At 37.4% G+C, this 20,072-nt stretch overlaps 1 protein-coding gene across 1 annotated transcript in view; it reads right to left on the bottom strand.

Annotated features, from left to right (window-relative positions):
- Positions 1 to 1,170: 1,170 nt before the first annotated feature.
- Positions 1,171 to 20,072, bottom strand: part of runx3 (RUNX family transcription factor 3) — a 37,053-nt gene continuing 18,151 nt past the window's right edge. The window contains exons 4-5 of the mRNA XM_002936597.5: positions 16,345 to 16,497; positions 1,171 to 3,720 (exon numbers count right to left, since the gene is read on the bottom strand). Of these exons, the coding sequence (XP_002936643.1) occupies positions 3,203 to 3,720; positions 16,345 to 16,497 (671 nt within the window). The 3' untranslated portion in view covers positions 1,171 to 3,202. The remainder of the gene's footprint in view (positions 3,721 to 16,344; positions 16,498 to 20,072) is intronic.

Raw genomic sequence — 20,072 nt, 5'->3', positions numbered from 1 at the left:
ACTTGTCCCAGAGAGACACAGAGCAGCACTGATTAGGCTTTATCTAAAAGCTCTCATTTGCAGTTACTACTCTGGGGCTTGGGGCGGTCTTGGTCTAATTTGGCTCTGAGAGTAGAGGAAATAGAAACCCTGCCTGAGGCAAAACAAACAAAGCCAATGTATGATTAAAATATATAAATATAGGAAATCTGAACCTACATGGAGACAGAAAATAATCCCCCCCAGAGAGTAGTTGCCTTACTTCAAGCACAAATGGAAATGCCCTACTCTTATTTCTTGATCACTTTGGGCCTCGTGCCTTCTCTGTATAGGTAAGGGTTGGCTGCGGCCATCATCTACTTTTAGGCTTCCTGGCAATAATTGGCGAGCAGAATCATGCTCATTGGGAGTCACATACAGATCAGCTTTAACCCTGAATGCCCCTCACTGGTATGTAATTGAAATAAATGTGATGGCAGCCGCTAACTGCACTGCACAACTCTGCCTATAAAGACAAGGTGCAGGGGTCCCTGGTGGTTTGCACGACACCAGTGCGATTAAGGATAAGGCATGGGGCTCTTTCAGTCTGTCCTAAATTCAGACTCCCACTCTGGGGGATTTATTTTCACTTGAATTAAAAAAGAAATATATATCCATGCAGAGACGGCCCTGAGAATATGTGCTTAATCATGCCTCCTGCCCTAGTTAGGAGCTGATCCTGGAACCACCAGCCCAGTTCAACCCTGTCAGACATAAAGAGAAGAGCAAAATGCTGTGGATGTCCAGAGCCCATGTGCTACCCCTAGCCCACCTCTCATCAATACAGCACTGCAGAATTTAGACAGCACTGTATTTAGAAGAAACATGTAGGTCTTTGGGCACCATTCTGAAGTGCAAACACTCAGCACAGGGCAGGGTGTAAAGAATAAAAATGAGGCCTCATATCTTTGATATGATAGCTGAGTGCAAGTTGGTTCACTGAACATATGCCCCAATTTATTAATCCTCCTGTTTACATGTCCCCAAGATGGTGGCCAAACCAACATATATGTGAGATGACATCAACACAGAGAATAGCTTCATAACTTCACAAAAGAGCCTGGTGAAAAACTGGCATTTCCTGTTTTTTAAGTTATATTTAATCAAATTACAATCCCCTCTATCCCATTTAAGTGCAGATGACACCTTTAATAAAGCAGCGATTCTTTAATAAGTTACATGATTGTCCCTGCATTTAATACATTTGTTTCTGTACCAAGAGCAAATGCATTCAAACATATGAGTGCAATTCTTTGAAGGTGTCAGCCTGCAAATTATTTCCAGAAATATAATATGCTGAGAACAAGCACAATTAGTGCAAAGCAAATACTTTTCTTTTACAAACAGAATCAATCAGCCATAAACTCTATCAAAGCAATATATTAATTTTCATATTATTATTATGTTTAGGGTGCTGGTACCATAAATTTACAGTCGCAAAAAGGATAGGAAAATAAAAGAATGCATGATACATAATAGACAGATAGATATAGATAGATAGATAGATAGATAGATAGATAGATAGATAGATAGATAGATAGATGGTAAGACAGACAGAGATGCAACACTGGGCAGAGAACATTGAGATAAATAGAAGTAATGGGACTCTGACAGTCTGACATGAGACTTGTAAGAACATTATCGCTCACAGTGGAACAAACTCAAATTACAATAAAATGTCCGATACTGACAGAAATGATTAGGTACTAATATAAAGAAGCTGGCCTGAGATAGCAAAGGCATGCCTAAACTTAAGCTTCTTTCTGTATCACATTTATTAGATACCAGTTCTGTAATGGAAACAGGTAACCCAGGGAAGTCCAACTTGCAGTGTACCAGCTGTTGATAAATGGCATCTCCCAGCTGGCTGTTGGGATGTTGTTCATTTAAGTTCAACAACAGCATGACATCTCTGAGTTGCAGGTTAGAGTAGCTCACAAAAAACAACAAAAAGCAGAAAAAAAATCAAACACTGTTTATGACTGTATCACCCACTATTTGTAAAAACAAAACATTTAAATAGTGGTAATGTAACAGAAGGAGCAACATTTGTACCCACTCTATTAATCAATAGCAACTAATCATACAAGTTACCCTGTTGGAAAACTCTGATATCTGATTGGTTGCTATCGGTTCCTAGACCTCATGGTGCATGCTATTATTATCACTGAACAACACACGAATATCTAGGCTGCCAACCAATTAAAGACATAGCAGATGCTGTAAATATTTTTACTGGGTTACACAGCAAGAGTGGTAGATTGCCCATAAAAGCAATTTTTAAATGGATTTCACAGCCATAATGCTTAGGAGAGTTAAAAATCTGCTGGGAACTGCCTGTACAAAACCATTAAATGTGTATAATGTACATTAATATGACATTTTCATAATGAAAAACCTGAAGATAATTATTTCGGAAGAGCACATGCTATGACTGTGATATCATTTCACATAGGAGCCTGCTTGCAATTTAACTACCTTGCTAGCCATTGTAAGTCAGCAAGCTTATGATATCCACTGATGCGGGAGCAACAGCTATTGTTTTTGAACCATGGCTCACCATTGAAATTCTGAGCAAGATGTAGACACACGCAAGATGATGTCAAGATATAGATGCACAAAAGATTAAATTAATTAAAAACTGAAAAATTGGGTGGATAAATTCTGGCATTAATGTAAACTATACAAAACTATAAATTAAAAGTCACAGGGGGGGGGGGTCGACTGAAATAAGATCATCTGAGTAATGGACTTTTGAGTGCACTTTATCAGCAAATATTGTACAATTAAATGTCAATAAAAAAATATCTCACTCTGGCATGTGAGATGCCCTACTAAAAACTATTGGAAATATAATAATAGAAGCAATGCATATTATTTAGCTGTAAACAAAAGACTTGACGACATATATACATGAGGAACTAGAGCAAAATTCAGTTCATTTGCATGTGGTCATATGTTTCAAAACACAAAAATCTTGTTGCAGAAAATAGGCGTTACATGAGGCGTTGAGATGATAATGCTTATGGTAAGTGGCGATCCTAGGATGTCCTTGTTAGCTCATAATTATTTGTTTTGTTCATTGCATATAATGAAAAATATGTATAGTTCCATCCCTGACCACATATGCTGCTGGAAGACTTTCCATGGGAGCATGATTATATGGCTGTATTCACAAAGTCTCTCAATAGGGTCTCCAGACCGACTCATCCATTCTTCCACTAGTGGTCATGGCTGTGGGTGAATTGCTATGGCTACCATCTGCATCTACTCCATCACTTTGGTTTGCCAAATTAGGGTTGATTAGGTTATTCCCAGCCACACTAGTGCAAGAGGAGAGCATTCTAGATGGAGAACGCTCCCCTGCAACCATGGAAAACTGATACGAGCCAGATGATGTACCATAGTACAGATGGTAGGGAGATGCATTGGTCTGGAATGGTCCGCTTTGGTTTTGAGATGATCCAGGGTAGGGAGGGGGTAGATAGGTGTGATGGAAACGTGTGGTAGTTGGCATTCCAGTCATGCTTATGCCACCAATTCCAGTTGTTGATGGGGAAGCAGTGTATGAGAATGCAGATGACATGGCGCTTGGATAATGCATACGAGGATCTGAAAACCTCGACTCTGTGAGAGAAGGAAGAGCTGAGAATGGGCGCTCAAACTGACGGGGATCGGTGAAAGGGTTTAAATCAGTTGGTCCTAAAATTTAAATGAGACATTTTAATCAATTTAATTTGAAATCATTAAATAATACACATAATCAAAACACAATTGTTATTATGGTAAAAGAGAAAATTTGACTTTTTGTTTAGTTCACAACTATATGTATATACTGTATCAATTTAAACAACTCTTTGGTCTAGTGTCTGGACAATAAGGTCCACCACAAGAACTGAAACCTTAAAGGAACAGCAACACAAAAAATGAAAGTGTTTTAAAGTAATTAAAATGTAATGTACTGTTGCCCTGCACTAGTAAAACTGGTGTGTCTGCTTCAGAAATGCATACTACTATAGTAGTATAGTTGAAATAAATAAGCTGATGTGTAGCCATGGGGGAAGCCATTCAAAGGAGGAAAGGCTCAGGTTACATAGCAGTTAAGGTATGTAGAACATAATGGTGTTCTATAGAGCTTAGCCTGTGCCATTTATTCCTCTTTCAATTGCCTGCATTGCTACATGCAAGCTTATTTATATAAACTATATTAGTGTTTATATATACTGTATATTAGTGTTTCTAAGGCAAAAACACAACTTTACCAGTGCAGGGCAACACTGCATTACGTTTTAATAACTTTTTAAAACACTTTAATTTTTCAGTGTTACTTTAATACCAGGATTAAGATGCATTTTCCTAGTGGCATTAGTGGTTCAAACTGTGTAATTTCTGCAATAAGTCAGTTGTGTGAGGAGGTTCAACATGGTGCAGCATTAGCAATATCATGACAAAGCGGGTGTTAATTCTAAGGATCCCCTGTATTTTGCTCATTATTCAGCAATAGGGAAACAAATATAGAGAAGTGCATATTGCCGTAAGTATCTTGTGAGCAGCATTTATAATGATGAACTTTTGAGCTATGCACTGCACCTTGCATTAGTAAATGTGCCTTCTCATCCTAATGAAACGATGAAGTACTGTACACAAGCACCATTTGAGAAACCCTTAATAGCCTGAAACAAAGCTGACCTGACAGTGTGCAATGCTTGTAGATTCTTACCCCAAACAAATTAGAGACAGATTCATTATATTTAATGGCTTATTAACATTTTCCTGCCTGTTGGAAAGGTGTCTCAGAACTGACACGGTTATAAAAGCATTTACTTCTACTAGTAAATTCTTACTAGTTCACAAATGCTACTGCAGAACTACAACTCTCAGAAACCCCTCTCTGTGTAGGCTAAACTTCAGCTTTAGCCTCTCCCTGATGTATGGGTTCCCTGAGTGCTCATTCCTGATGTGTAGTTTTTCTATACTTATTAGTACACAGGCATAGGTATGATGTAGCGTGTGACACCTTGCCATGATCTTACCCATTCCTGCATTTCCCTGCATTGTGCAGCCTGCCGTCTTGAGTGCTGAACTGTACCCCTCCTTTGCCAATCAAAATAGTTCAAGGAAATGTTTATTTTCTTCTCAAAATCACACCAGCTGCTACACCAAGTGAATGAATCCATTTAGAGGTAAGAATTTAGCCATTGTGAGGGCTCAGCCCAGGGACTAAGAGCTTCCAAATCTGACCTGATCTATCTACGGAAATGTCAATGTTTTGGGTTGGGAAAGTAGCGCAGAGTGGTATGTATATAAATTGGAAGCCACGGGGAGGTCAGTGCTTCTGATTTAGTTCAGTCCATGTCCCCAGCTCATGAAGTGACCATCACCCCCCTTCACTGGAGTCAAGTCTTTCCTTGTATATCAACTGAATGCTTGTCATTCAAAATGCTTTTAATAAATCTGGCTCTGCACAGAGAGGGGGAAATATGCCTGAAATGTTTGCATGCGTTAAAGAGACTTTAATGCTTGTAAAGTACTATTTTATTAAAGATCATGTTGTAACATTCATATATATATAAGTCAGATCACCAGACATATTTATCAATCTGTGTATTAATTTTAGGCATACAGGAACCGCTTAACCGCAGGAACCGCTTAAAATGCTGTGTAAAAACAGCCTTTTTTACTTGTCCTTTTTGTGCAGTTTTCGCACTTGGCAGATAAATGTTTCCCATTAAGATTAATGGCTTATGCAAGGTCTAAAGTGCTGTACAATAATGAAGTAATTGCAACTGGGTGCTGCAAAAGAAAATACACACCTTTACAAATGCACCATTTATTTTACACCACTTTTTAAGCAGTTTTCCTGCATAAATCATTTACACAGTTCAGGTTTAGAAACTAGGCTCCTAATGGGGGATTAAAAAGTCATTAAGAAAAATAATTAACGGTGCCAAAAATGATTGCTTTAGGCTGATGCCTCACAGAGCGATTACTCGCCTGCTACACGGGCGACTAATCTCCCAGAAATGCCTTTCCACTGGCAGCAAAGGGAATAGCTGGTGGAAAGGCCTACATGTCACTTTGTTTTCTCCAAAGTTGTGCAAAGTTTCCTCCTGCAGGCAACTTTGCGTGACTTCGTGAAAATGAAGCAACACATAGGCCTTTCCACCAGCGATTCCCTTTGTTGCCAGTGAAAGGCATTTTGGAGAGATTAGTCGTCCGCGGTAGCAGAGATTTATTGTGGGCGAGTAATCTCTCCGTGGGGCATTAGCCTTATGTTAACAGAGCTTTTGCAAACCTGCAAAGTATTTAGCAATTCTGACAGTAGAAATAGATTGTGAATATTATAGCTTGTATAAGAGTGCAGTAAATGTAATAATACTTCTTAGTTAAAAAGTTATTTTCCCACCACAAAACTATACAGGTATGGGATCCGTTATCCTGAAACCCAATATCCAGGAAGCTTCGAATTATGGAAAGCCTGTCTCCCATAGACTCCATTTTAATCAAATAATTCAGATATTAAAATTGAATTCCTTTTTCTCTGTAAAAATAACACAGTGCTTTGTATTTCATCCCAACTAAGATATAATTAATTCTTGCTGTATGCAAAATAATCCTATTGGGTTTTTAGTAGACTTAAGGTATAAAGATCCAAATTATGGAAAGATCCCTTATCCGGAATACCCTTGGTCCCAAGCATTCTGGATAACAGGTCCTATACCTGTACTACCTTCAATTAGGTCTTAAGAATATGATATTTGCAATAAAAATGTGCAATGTAATATATAGTATGTAGTATATTTGTTCTTCTATTTATTTCTTATTCTTCTGTTTACAACTTTTATTACATTTTAGTTTAAGTGTCTTAGAGAATTAGAATCACCTACAGTAAAACCTCAATTTTCTGTTACCCTGGGGGACACTGGGAAAAAAACCCCAGTCCGACCCTGAATATATATATATAATGCATTTCCTTGATTTTACATTTTTCTGGATTTTACACCATTTTTATGGGTCCCTTGAAATATGTAAAGGGGAGGTTCTACTGTATTACCCTTAATATATCAGTATCTGACAATAAAGGTCATAGCTATGTATCTGTCAGATTCTTATAGACTAAGGGGCTGATTTATCATTCGTATTTTAATTTTACCGTGATTTGACTTTTTTGTGTTAAAAATCATAACTTTTAAAAATTCAAATTTCTGATATTGAACAAAAAAGTGAAAAACTCAAGTGTAAAACTTCAGCATCTGAATGCTTGCAAAGTCAAGAGTCGCAGGCAAAATTAAAACGATTTATTCAGTTCAATTTTTTGAAACTTTTTTGAGCTTGTAGACTCAAAAATGATGAGTAAAATGCAAATCTGAGGTATTTGAGTTTTTTTCATGGTTTTTTATATTCGGGTTTTTTAATAAATAAGCAAACATTCAAGTTTTATAAAATTTAGAGTTTAATTGCTTTAGAAAAAAATAGGCCCCCCAGATGTCTGTAATGTGAGTTATTATTATTCTTCATTTATATAGCACCAGCATTTTCTGTTTGACCTGTATGGCGTGGCTAATGCCTGAATTCTTATTGTGCTGCATTAAATGCTTATGTGAAATATCTACCAGATATAAATAAAGTAAATAGAAATATGTCTAGATCAGTGGTTCTCAATCTTTCTAATGACGTGACCCTTTAATACAGTTTCTTATGTTGTGGTGACCCCCAACCATAAAATTATTCCTAAGACCATCAGAAATGTGTGTTTTCCGATGGTCTTAGGCGACCCCTGTGAAAGGGTCATTCGACCCCCAAAGGGGTCCCGACCCACAGGTTGAGAACTGCTGGTCTAGATTCTAGATAGTGTCTAAATACTAGATAATGAGCTGCTGTAGTTAGGAACCAGCTTTTGCATTCCCATAAATGTCTGTATGACAGTTCTTCTAATTACCTGGAATACACATTTAGCTGTCTGTATAAATACCATCTGGACAGAGGATAAAGGTGCATTACAAAGGGTTAAATATTTACTACTTCAATTATGTGGGAATCCAGCAGACTGTTATTGTAACTTTGTGTTTATTTTCTGTACCCTTTCCAATCTCCAGAGGAAAGAAAATATTGCAGAAATAAAAAAAAAAACTGGATGCCAACCAAAATCTGGCCTGGTTGTGTTTTGGTTTCAGACCGCTGCGCTACTTTAGAGAATGGAATTTATTAGCGTTCTCAGTGGTAGAGACCAACAATTCACAAAGGTGTTCTAAACACAAACTCGCTAATATAGGGACTGCTGGTGTAAATTTCTCACATTAAAACGTTACAATAGGTAATAAACCTACACACTTTCTACATGTGACCAACGCAAGGATCCAGCACATGAGGCAATGTTATGTGTGAAATGTCTCTAGTTGCCGAGTACCTCCTAATTATATTGATTCTGGCTTTAGGGTTCTGACTTCTCTCTTTTGGGAATGCCACCCAGTAAGCAAACATTTTTCCTGAGAATTTCTCTTCACTACACTAGAAAATTCAAATTCTTGCTGACATCTAAAAATCCCTATTAAAATAATGGTATTCACTGTATCTCTCACAGCTAGATTCTTGTGGGACACTGGAAATTCCTAGGTTTGCTACTAGATGTCAAATACAATTATAGTACGGAGTCTGTATACTGTTCAGGTATCACATTTTCGAGAAGGGCAAGATTTAAATGTTTCCACCAAGCTCTGCTTATGTAAATGCATTAAAGCTGCATTCAGTCTTACATTTAACCCCCCATGCTGAACAAATGCCAGCAAAATGTTACATGTATTCTTGATTTTTTATTTAGTTAGAGGTTAATTGGTTTTGTGCAAAACATGTTTAAATATTTGACAAGTATCTAACAAGCAGCTAAACTTCTAGTGGTCAGAATATGTTGTCTTTAGTAGGGATGCACCAAATATACTTTTTGGGAATTCAGATGCAGAATCTGTGCATGCAGTACACAAAAAAACAAACCTCACACAATTTGTCTCTCTTTGGGACATTTAGTCGTTCATTTGAGCGACTTTTTCATACGCTTGCGCAAAAAAATTGGAAAGGTTTTGCTGCTGTTTACAATCATCGGTATGAAAATTTTGTGACTTTCGGATCACCAATACAATATTATCGTGAGGCAATGACAAAGGAGGACCGACTAGGGAGACAGGAGAGGTACCTGCCTGCACCTCCCCCCCCCTATTGTTGTGCTCTAGGCAGGTGCCTTTTCTGCCTACCCAAAGTTCCGGCCCTGGAGTGCTGTCCTTCATCTTTTCAAGCACTTTTGCTTGTGGGGCACAATACACCAGTAAGGCTGGCACTGTTTGTTCAAACAAGGACCAAAAGTCTGTTGCAAGTAAGACTATAGATGCCATACAAAGAAAATAAATTAAAGGCTAAGAAACCTACCTATTATATCATTTAGATAAATACTAGGGATGCAGCGAATCCTGAATTTGCTTCAGGGTTTGCCGAATCCAAGCCATATTTAGTAGGATTCAGCCAAATACAAGAGCCTGGCTGAACCAAATCAAACCCTATGTAATGAAAAAAACTGTCCCCTTTGTTTACTGCACTTCCTGTTCCGGGTTCTGGATTAGCTCCAATATTAGGTTAAATCCATACCCAAGGATTCGTCCGAATACCGAAACCGAGGATTTGGTGCATGCCTTATAAATACTGCTTATCCCAAATAAAAAAAATGTATATTTACACATAATGGGGCCCATTCATTAAAGCACAAATTTTCACTAATTAAAAGCACGATTGGAAAAAATTCGGAGTAACCATGATAATTTCTGATGTGTGAAAATTGCGTGAAAATTATTTTCTGGGGCGAACGAAAATATCATGGTTGAGACCGAAAGTCACAAAATTTTCGGATCCGAACGATTGTAAACGCCGTGAAAACCTTTCTGGCTTTGAAACTTCAATGCATGATTTTGGAAGCCTCCCATAGGACTCAATGGCACTCTGCAGCTCCAACCTGGCCAAAAGATACCAAAGCTTGAATGAATTCCGAAATGGTCATAGTCTTTGCGAAAAAATATGACTTTTTAGTGGAAGTTAACGAAAACCACAAAAAAAGTCGTGCTATTTTAACAATATTATTGTGGTCAATATGACAAGTTCTAAAAATTGGAAAAAATACATTTTTTATGAAAAAGTTTAATACTATCAAACTGCTGGGAATCCTTTTGATCTTTTAGAAATCTGCCCCTAAAATGTAATCAAATTTGTATAATATAAAAAAGCCTGAAATTTGCAATCGTTCAAATTCAAGTTTTAAGAAGACTTTATATGTTTCATTGAATAAGGCGAAATAAACAGATGGGATGCAATATGACAAAATCTGATAAAACATTAGCTGTGATACTAAACATATTTGCACTAAAACCTTTTCCCAAATCCTTGTCATGAAGGTTTTACTGTTTATATGCAGAAAGATTCCACGTATTGGAGAGGAAGTGAGAAGCTTTCAGCCAAAAGCCTTATAAAAACAAAAATACTGAAACTGCCAGAAAAATGGTTACATTTATAGATCTGTCATCAATCTCCATTTCTGCTTAAAAGAGACAACTTAAATATCAGTTAATTATTTCTCAAGCTTTTCACTTCATTAAACCCATCAGGCTTTCAATGCAAATCCAGCCTGAAATGAATAAGTTATTTAGATTTTTGGAAAGAATGCAAAGGCAGTGTGCTATTAGGTAGATTCAAATTAGACAAGGGCTGATTTATGAAGGCTTGGTAAATCACATGTCACAAAGACATTTAAGAATTTATTTTCTGTGTTGAATTCAATTGAAAATAATTGTCCGAAAACTTACTCCGTACATGCAATATGCATCGGAAGTCAGGATTCAGGCGTCGGAGCAGAATGGAGTTCGGACACACTATGATGAATTGATACAGGTACTGAATTTAGTGGATGTATACGTTCAGGAAGGTCTTGCTAAATGGGAACAATATTGAACTGCAGAGAACCCCTTAGGATTCCCCAACTTGATATGTCATTTATCAGCCCCTCAGTTCTACAAAACAGTGCTACATGTTTTGGTGATTTTTTAAATTGGGATGGAGTATGAAACAATAAAGATTGTTATCAGATCGTGAAAAAAGATCACGGACACTTCTAGAAAATCTAGAGTAGGTTAAAGGAGAACTATACCCCCAAGCAAAGTAGGTCTCTATAAAAAATATACTGCATAAAACAGCTCATAGACTTCATCTAAATAAACTATTTTTATAAAAACATACTTAAAATTATTTTATGTACTAAGGGTTGTCCTCTGGGACCATAGGATTCACAGTGCACGCAAACAAAAGGGCACACATACATGCTAGGCCACATCAGCCAATTAATGGACAGAGTCTTTTACTTCTTCCTGTTAGAACTGCGTTATTTCCTGTCATGTGATCTCTGAGGGAGCACATATATATTTGGTAAAATACTTTAATAGGCATCTTAATATGATATAAACCTTACCTGTTGGGTAAGAATTCATACTGGGGGGTATAGTTTTCCTAACTTATTGTAATGAATTTAAATGCAATCCCACAGCCTAGCATCTTGTAATAACATAGATACATGCAGTAGTAAATGAGGCTGAAAAACTCATGACTAGGGATGAACTCATTTTTATGTCCTGATACAAATTTGCACCAAAATTTGCAGTTTTACAAGCAGCAAAAAATGTTGCTGATCTGTGCTAAAATTTTGCCATGCCTTTTTTTTCCGGAAAAAAAGCTAAACGTGCAGAAAAATGACCATTGAATCGATTGCAATTAGCTGTATTAAAATTGACAAAAAAGCCCACTGACTCCAGCGCATTTGCCAGAATATCCATATCCAATTTGGCCCTCTTGTACATACATTTGTGTATGTGTCCCTAGGATTTTTCTGTATAAAATAATATGTGTTTTAGGTTTAGTGTTTCTTTCATTCCATAAACAACTACACAGAACATCAATTGCCTGCTTGGGAGCAATTTAGTAAATTGTAAGTTCCTGAGCATACTTAAAATAGAAATATGTACTTTGAAGCTGTAATGTATTCACGTTTTTGCATTTATATCAATGGCTGTGTGTAAAATGCTGAATGGACAAATGCCATTTACATGGTAAAATATGCAACATTCCCTACAATATTTGTTATTCAGTCAAGTCTCAGGGTTACTTTTAATTGGATGTGCCAACTTTTATTTTCATTTTTTAGGCTTTTTTTATACATAGATATCTGTATGTGCATTGGAAATATCTGCCTTGCGAAAAGCAAAAATTATGGAGCATATTTATCAATTTATCAAGTCTTCAGTCACTACCCCTTGTAGTCAAATCTCAATGATGCAGTACTATTACAGTGAAGGGAGGATGTAACAGACACATTTTTTTTACACTGCGGAACTTCACCATAAGCGATGTGCAAGCTGGCCTGAAACCCAAGGGACCTGTGGATTTGGGCTGAAAAATTGGTTGTGTTGTGGCTAGACTCCAAAAGCTAGAATCATCATCTCTGATGTCAGCTAAGGTGGCGGGTGGGCTCAGATCTTAAGTCTCTTCTCAACCTTGGGCAGGGTCAGGCCTGAGGTTGAGAAGGGTTCCATAACAGTGAATGGTGAGCCAAGCCTGAAGGCCAGTTAAGAGAAGTGTTTTAGCAAATTCATATCTGCTCTACTGGATGTTCCTGTAACCCTAGTTGAAGTGTGATTGTAACGGTGATGGCACACAGAATTTTTTCCACTGGCATATTTCAGCTGGCAGAGCACTGCCTAAACTACCCTTTCTGCCTCCTATTGAACTCAGGAGCCCCTGACACCACCGGTACATTTTTAAGCTCAAAAATACTCAAGAGCAGTTTGATTTTGAGAGATGCTGGTACTGGTACTGTCAGGCAGTTTCCAAAGAAATCATTGAGGTAGCAGTGCCAGCTTTGACCACCTTCCCTCAAGACTAACTATGCCATTGGACAACACATTATGTGCCATAGCCCTCAGTTTTAAAATCTTATTTAAGCTTGTAAGAGATAGGGGACATCCCTGACCACATGTTGAACCACAAAGGACCAAAAAATGTTCTTGATAGATTTGGTACCCATGTATATATACTAGAAACAACTTGTCCTATTTTATTCTATACCTCTCCACAGCTGGTGTACAGAAGTTTATGCAGTATAAGTTGAAAGGCAGATCTATACCTGTGAGAAAAAAATAATCATGGTATTTTTCAATTTGCCCCTTACTCCCAGCCCCCAGGAATAATAAGTGCAATTCTACAGAATGGAAGCACATACTGGGGGGCTGGCACATGGGCAAGACATGGCTGTCTCCTCGCACTGGAACATCGCTTCCTTGTTATTATTAACATATATTTAAAAAGCGCCAAACAAATTTGTAGCACTGAACTATAATTTTCTTGTGCAGCATTTCTGTTGTGTATAGTGCATATATATTGCTATTAGCCATTCATAAAATGTAGTATGACTTGCATTCACAGAATTCCACATAAATACAAATATACACACATACATTTCTCAATGAACCCATCTACCATTGAACACGGACCAGGCTAATATACACAATTGGAACAGTCTGTTACACACAAACCGTGTAGAGGGGTTTATTATTTCTTGTAGCCCTGCCACACATGAAAATGTTCTCAGTTTCCCTAACTAGACTAAGCATTTCTTTTCTGCGGGACTGGGAGCACGGATGTTATGGAAAGTGTTTAACAAAGCACTACGTACCCTGTTCTACACATGAGCACAGAGTGCAGAGTACACATACACAGACTGAACACACACATATTCATGTGCTTTGCTTTCCATAGTGTTGGCTTTGTGATGAAAACTCAGTAGTTCTCTGTCTAATTACATGCCAAAAATCTCTAGCTTGGGGGCATTTCCCATGGAGATGAAAAAAAAACACATCCTTTGAAATCCCAAAGCACTATTAACTCTTTAATTGTCAGAAAAAAACAACTACAAATTGCTGTGGCACTCAACCATTTTAACCCATTACCTTTTTGTCCTAAATAATTATTGGAATATACATGGAGTAGTCTGTATTTACCTCTGTATCTGTGTAGTAAGGGGAAAACATAGCCCCTTGTTCAATACAACCCTATGAATATGCTTAACATACGTTTTTCCTATTGTTTTAATCATTAGAATACTATGTTTTTTGTTAGTTCTTGAGCTAAACCAATAAAACCAGAAAACTGAAGCTACTCCATGTTAGGCCCTTGTGAGATTTTTCATGATTAAAACAATAGGCATGACATATATTTAGCAGTGGGATATACTGCTGCTTTAAAGGCATGTAAACCCTGAAATAAACGGCCCATTATGTCATATTACTCCTGTGTTGTCCCCACAGATGGAGTTTTCTGGATAAGGGGTCTTTCTGTAATTTGGATCACCATGCCTTATGTCTATTAAAAAATCACTTAAACGTGAAATAAACCCAATAAGGTTTAGATCAAGTACAAGATATGGGTTTACTCTTTCTAGGAAATCTGGAGCTCTCTGGATAACAGGTTTCCGGATAACAGGTCCCATACTTGTATTATACACAATATGTAAATATGTATATTTATATATATATATATATATATACCCGTATATACTTGAGTACAAGCCGATCCGAATATAAGCCGAGGTACCTAATTTTACCTAAGAAAACTGGAAAAACTTATTGACTCGAGTATAAGCCTAGAGTGGGAAATGCAACAGCTTCTGCTAAGTTTTAATCAAAATAAATACCAATAAAATTAAATTAATTGAGGAATCAGTGGGGTATATGTTTTTCAATATTTATTTCAAAGAAAAACAGTAAACTAGCTCTGTAAGCAGAGAAGAGGGTCAACAAAAACAATATGAGTACTACCCCACGCTCATTGCACATTGGCAAACTGGCAGCAGACCCAGTCCTGGAGGGATGTAAGGGGAAATAAGTATTGCTAGTGGGAGCCTAGGCCAGGGCACTGGAGGGTCTGGTTGCAGGTGGCCTAATTTGCACACAAAGGAGAGAGGGTGCTAGTCTAGAGGGACCCATGGCACCCGACTCGAGTATAAGCCGAGGGTGTTTTTTTTCAGCACATTTTGGCTGCTGAAAAACTAGGCTTATACTGTATGTACAGTATATATATATATATATATATATATATATGCACAAAGAGTTCTGACCTAATAGACATAGAGCTGCTGTCCACAGAAGCCCAATTTATGAGGCCATGATTGTATGAGGATTAAGTTGTCCTATAACAGAAAAACTAGCCCATTTTTGGCATTCTTTAAAGTCACTTTATTCTGTGGATATCATACAGGGATCAGGTATTATGCTCTTTAAGGGCCCTGACATATAGGGGGCTTCATCTCCTGTCAAGAAATTGCCTCTTCCACTGCAGACTGACAATACCTGCCCCATTACTTTTCTTTCAATCGCCACATGTAAAACACATTGCATGCAGCGATCCCTGGTAATTGCCCAAAAATGTGGAACAAGGCAATTTTGAGGGTTACTCAGAATCGAAAGATTGAAAAAAAGTGAAGGGGCAGGTATTGCCGTTGATTCATAGGCTGTGGCAGATTTCCTGCTGGGTTAATGAAGTGCCCAGTGCCCTAAGGAGGCACATTAGATGGTATGTTACTATAAAGGAGAATATTTTTTTATAAATCAATTAGGGAATCCTCGTGGATTCAATGCTGGTTGAATTCTATTATAGTAATCAACGCATTTTGCTGAAGGTAACATTTTTCTATCAGGAAACTGTTTGAATGAATTGTCACATTTATTAAAGCCTTTTGATTCATCAGAACTGACTTAGTGGCCCTGTGCAGCTGAATCCAATCATTTTCTTGGGGGTTTTAATGTTCTGCAAGAGCTTATCAAGAAGGGGAAAAAAGCTTAAAAGTAAATAGGAATACTCTGACAGATAATCTGTGAAACTGTCATCATAATTACTGAAACAACAAATATCACATGCTTAAGTAAATACCCGTAGGAAAAAAATATATAGAAACAAACCTAGAAAACAACTTTATATAGCCACTCTTTTTACTTGAACAACAAATGATGTCTCATTATTTTGCCTTCCAATCATAGGATTCTTACTGTCAGAAAATCAGGCGTGAAAAATAATGGTGCGGATATGTATCTATAGAATTCTTACATTTATTTGACCTCACTTAAGCATAAGGTGCATATTAGTTAAATGCAACCATTACTAAAGATCATAGCATTGCGCATCTTTTCATTCATTTCACACCATGCCAAGCTAGCAGCCTGCAAAATGCCTGCACCCTGACTGCACTCTTACCTTGTATCTGGGTCTGAGCCTGACTGCTGAAGGGATTTGTGTTGGTCAGTGTGGCCCTTGGATTTGAATTAGGCTGGACCCTAAATGTTTGCCGAAGGTCACTAAAGCGGTCAGAAAATGGCTTTGATTGTTCTTCCAGTTTCTGTCTGTGCCCTGAAACACATGCAAGAACCAAGAAACAGAAATACAGTTAATGAGTAAGTTAATACATAGACATAGTAATAAGGGTGCAGTTTTGGCAAAGAGGACTTTACCAGAACATGCACCAAAGAACATTTACAAAACACTGTTCTGGGATAACTGGAAACACACGGAATAAATACGTTAATTTTTCTCATGATGGATTAATCAACTGACTTCCATCAGGAGTTCTAACAAATAAAAATGGTTTGTATGGTTCCCAAATGGATAGAATCTCATGAAAAGCAATTTCTTTTCAGGGAAACGTATTTCTGGGACACTTGATTTAACTTGTTTCGAAGAAGTTGTGCAAAATTGGCTAGCACATATACATGTGATGCTAAAATATCTCAATTCAATTCCCACAACCAATAAAGACAAAATCTTATATGTCAGAGTTAGTGACAATTACCCAGACCTAAAAGCTATTGGCAAAAATGACTTTTAAAATGAATATTCTTGCTCAGTGGCTACACATCTCTATTAAAACTGTTTGATGTCTAAAAATAGAATTGCTATATAACGGGATTATCAAATGAACTGTCATCTCACACATCTGGCCTGCATATGAGACTGATGTTTTTTTAATTGTGTAAAAACGAGCAAAGTGACCATTTGTCTCTATTTTTCTACTGTTTATAAAACACTTCTGAAATGGTGTGGGGTTAGACCTTCTTGGGGCATTCTTTGGCACACTAGAAAACCTAAAAGGCTCACTCTTACAAAAATTAGATGGATCAACACCAAATGATATAGAGTTTATATAGTCTTATGGTGGAAATAAGAAAGGGCTGATGTAAGGTGTACATATATGGATATATTTCAAATCTGATTATCCTCCATGCAGCTTGCACTGTGTTAGCTGTCCTCTGTGATCTGTTCTGCTCTCTCTGGTGGCAGTTGTCAGGGCTCAGGAGTCTTACCTCCGTGGTTATTCTTACCCCCATCCTTCTCTTTCATACATTGTCGACTATCAATATAAAGGTGGATGATATAGTCAGGGTGACAGTGGATAAAACAAAAAACAATGTGGGCTTAGGGTTCTGTGTCACATATTCTGATGGGCATTTCCCAGACTGGAACCAACAGAGAGATCCTCTAGTACACTGGCAGGCTAGTCTGACCATGGATCAAACCATTAAAACTAACAAAAATATCACTGCAAAACCATGGGTTCTTTAACTTGTAATATTGACCCACCAATGGTGTATACATTACTTGATTTAGTCACTCAGCCCCCTGAGAATCCTTTTACCACTGCAGGGTCTGATAAACCACTGTATACAACTGGGAACAACACTGCTACAGGTTTTATGGTAATTACCCCTGCTCAAAAAAAAAAAAAAAAAGAGGACAGGACTGATTCGCTAAATTTCCAAACGTGATTATTTCCTGCTGATTAGTTGCCTGGAATTGCCCTTGTAGGATCAACCACATGCAATTATAAGATATCATTTTGTACAGGTATAATGTAATAATAAATATATGTATAAGTAATCCTCTGCAATGGAAAAAAAATTGCATTAAGTGTGGGAAGAAATATTACATTACTTGTCCAGAGCTTTAAAGTCACATGTTGAGAAGGGTTAGGGTTCAGTTCAAATGCTGTAAAAAGTCTTGACATTCTTACAAATTCTGAACTGAATCCTAGATTTGGTGCCTCCCTAAAAACATATTCATTGGGGTAAACTGACAATAGGTGCAAACATTGCTCAGGTTCTGGCAACCCAGCAAACCCAGCAGACTTAGCAGTGCAGGCAATGTTAATGCAGAGAAAATGCACAAGAAGTTCCCTTTTAAATTTGGTGGCCAAAATACCTTTCACTATTTATGGAAAAATGACCAATAAAGCAGTAAGAATAATCCATACTGACAGAGGGGTCATTAGCCAAAGCAGTCAGCAGACCTACAGTCCTAAACTGCTGGAGAATATGCAGCAAGGAAATAATATTGCTACTAAACTAAAAAAAAAAAAAAGTATCTTCTGATTTATCTGAAATATTTGCGGGGACATTTTTTTTTCTCTAAAAACTCTTAAATCTATTCAAATTGCATTCCAGGACTAAGCTGGAAAAGACCCTTAAATATTCCTTCTGCTTGATATAAAGGGCCCATGGTTTAAATGAAATTGACTATAAAGGCTGTTTATTTAGAATACAATACTAAATCAATAGACAAAATACATCAAATATTCTGTGCACAGAAAACCAGACAGTACAGTCAATTAACAAATCAAGAGTGAAAGTTTTGGGTGAATTCCTGGAATTGTAAGTGTGAAATTTAGTATGCTGAGATGAAATTGGAGCTTGCAATGAAGCGATTCAGTAGCAGAAGTGCTGCAAAAGCTGAAATCACAGATTTTATACTCTGTTCTGTGCCCTCTCTACAATAAATATACATATTCCAAAGCATTCCTTCATTCAGTGTGTGTATTATGAAGAAATGATACTATAAACTCTTTGATAAGGTGTCTTTATAAGTCTTAAGGCAAAACAAACCAGCAGACTGACAGGCTTACTCCCTACTAATGCTGTGCAATCACCAGCCCACTCTTCTTGAAGTACAATTTACAGCATCCCACAGCAACCTGAACGTGCTACTATGCTGGGAGTTGTACCTTAGTATGGATTGGTAGCATGGCTACCAAACAGATAGTGCCAGGCTGGGTGTGGCTTAAATGAAGGATGAAAAAATGTTAAAAAAAGGGGGTTAAAAATTAGGGGTAAATTCCCATGACAAATAAGTATGATGTAGTCTTTAAATGTTACTGCGTGTTGCAGAAAAGTCCCATTGTTAGCTTAAGTGCCCACAGACAGCCAATTATTCCCATGTTTGAAGTGGGAATATCTTTGCCAGAAGGGTGTGATGTGTTGATCACACACACAGTTTTTGTTAGGGATTCTCTATTGTTCAAAGGGACACTGTAGTGGGAAAATCTCCCAGAAGTCCCCTCTAGCGAAAGAATCTCTAAAAGGAAAATATAAGTATGATTTATCTAATTTATTCCCCTATGAAGTTGTTGGTTGAGTAGTATGAGCACTGAGCGTACTGTGTGTGCTGGACATAGGGAAAAGAGGTCTCAATGTTAATAGCTTTCCTTTGTATTCAACATATTCCTGAACAGAGCAGCAAATTAGTGTGGAATATGGGTAATGTCGCACAAATATCTATGTTAGAGAACTAGGGGGCACAGTGGGCCAGATTTATGGAGTATTTGCAACCCTTTTAAAACAGATGTACGTGTCTTTATAGTGAAAATTACAACCCACTACAAGTTCATCAACATGTAAAGGACATTTTTTAAGGGTTTGTAAAGGTTGTGGGGATGATAATCTATTAGAATCCACTTGAAGAGAAAAAATAAGGCTTCTGCTCAAACTATATACAGGTATAGGACCCATTATCCAGAATGCGCAGGACCAAGGGTATTCCGGATAAGGGGTCTTTCCTTAATTTAGATCTCCATACCTTAAGTCTACTGAAAAATCAATAAAACATTAATTAAACCCAATAGAATTTTTTTTGCATCCAATAAGGATTAATTATAG

Source organism: Xenopus tropicalis, chromosome 2 (assembly GCF_000004195.4).
Source record: "Xenopus tropicalis strain Nigerian chromosome 2, UCB_Xtro_10.0, whole genome shotgun sequence".
NCBI classification, from domain to species: Eukaryota; Metazoa; Chordata; class Amphibia; order Anura; family Pipidae; genus Xenopus; species Xenopus tropicalis.
Note: the sequence above shows the minus strand (reverse complement) of the source record. Positions and strands in the feature narration are given on the sequence as shown.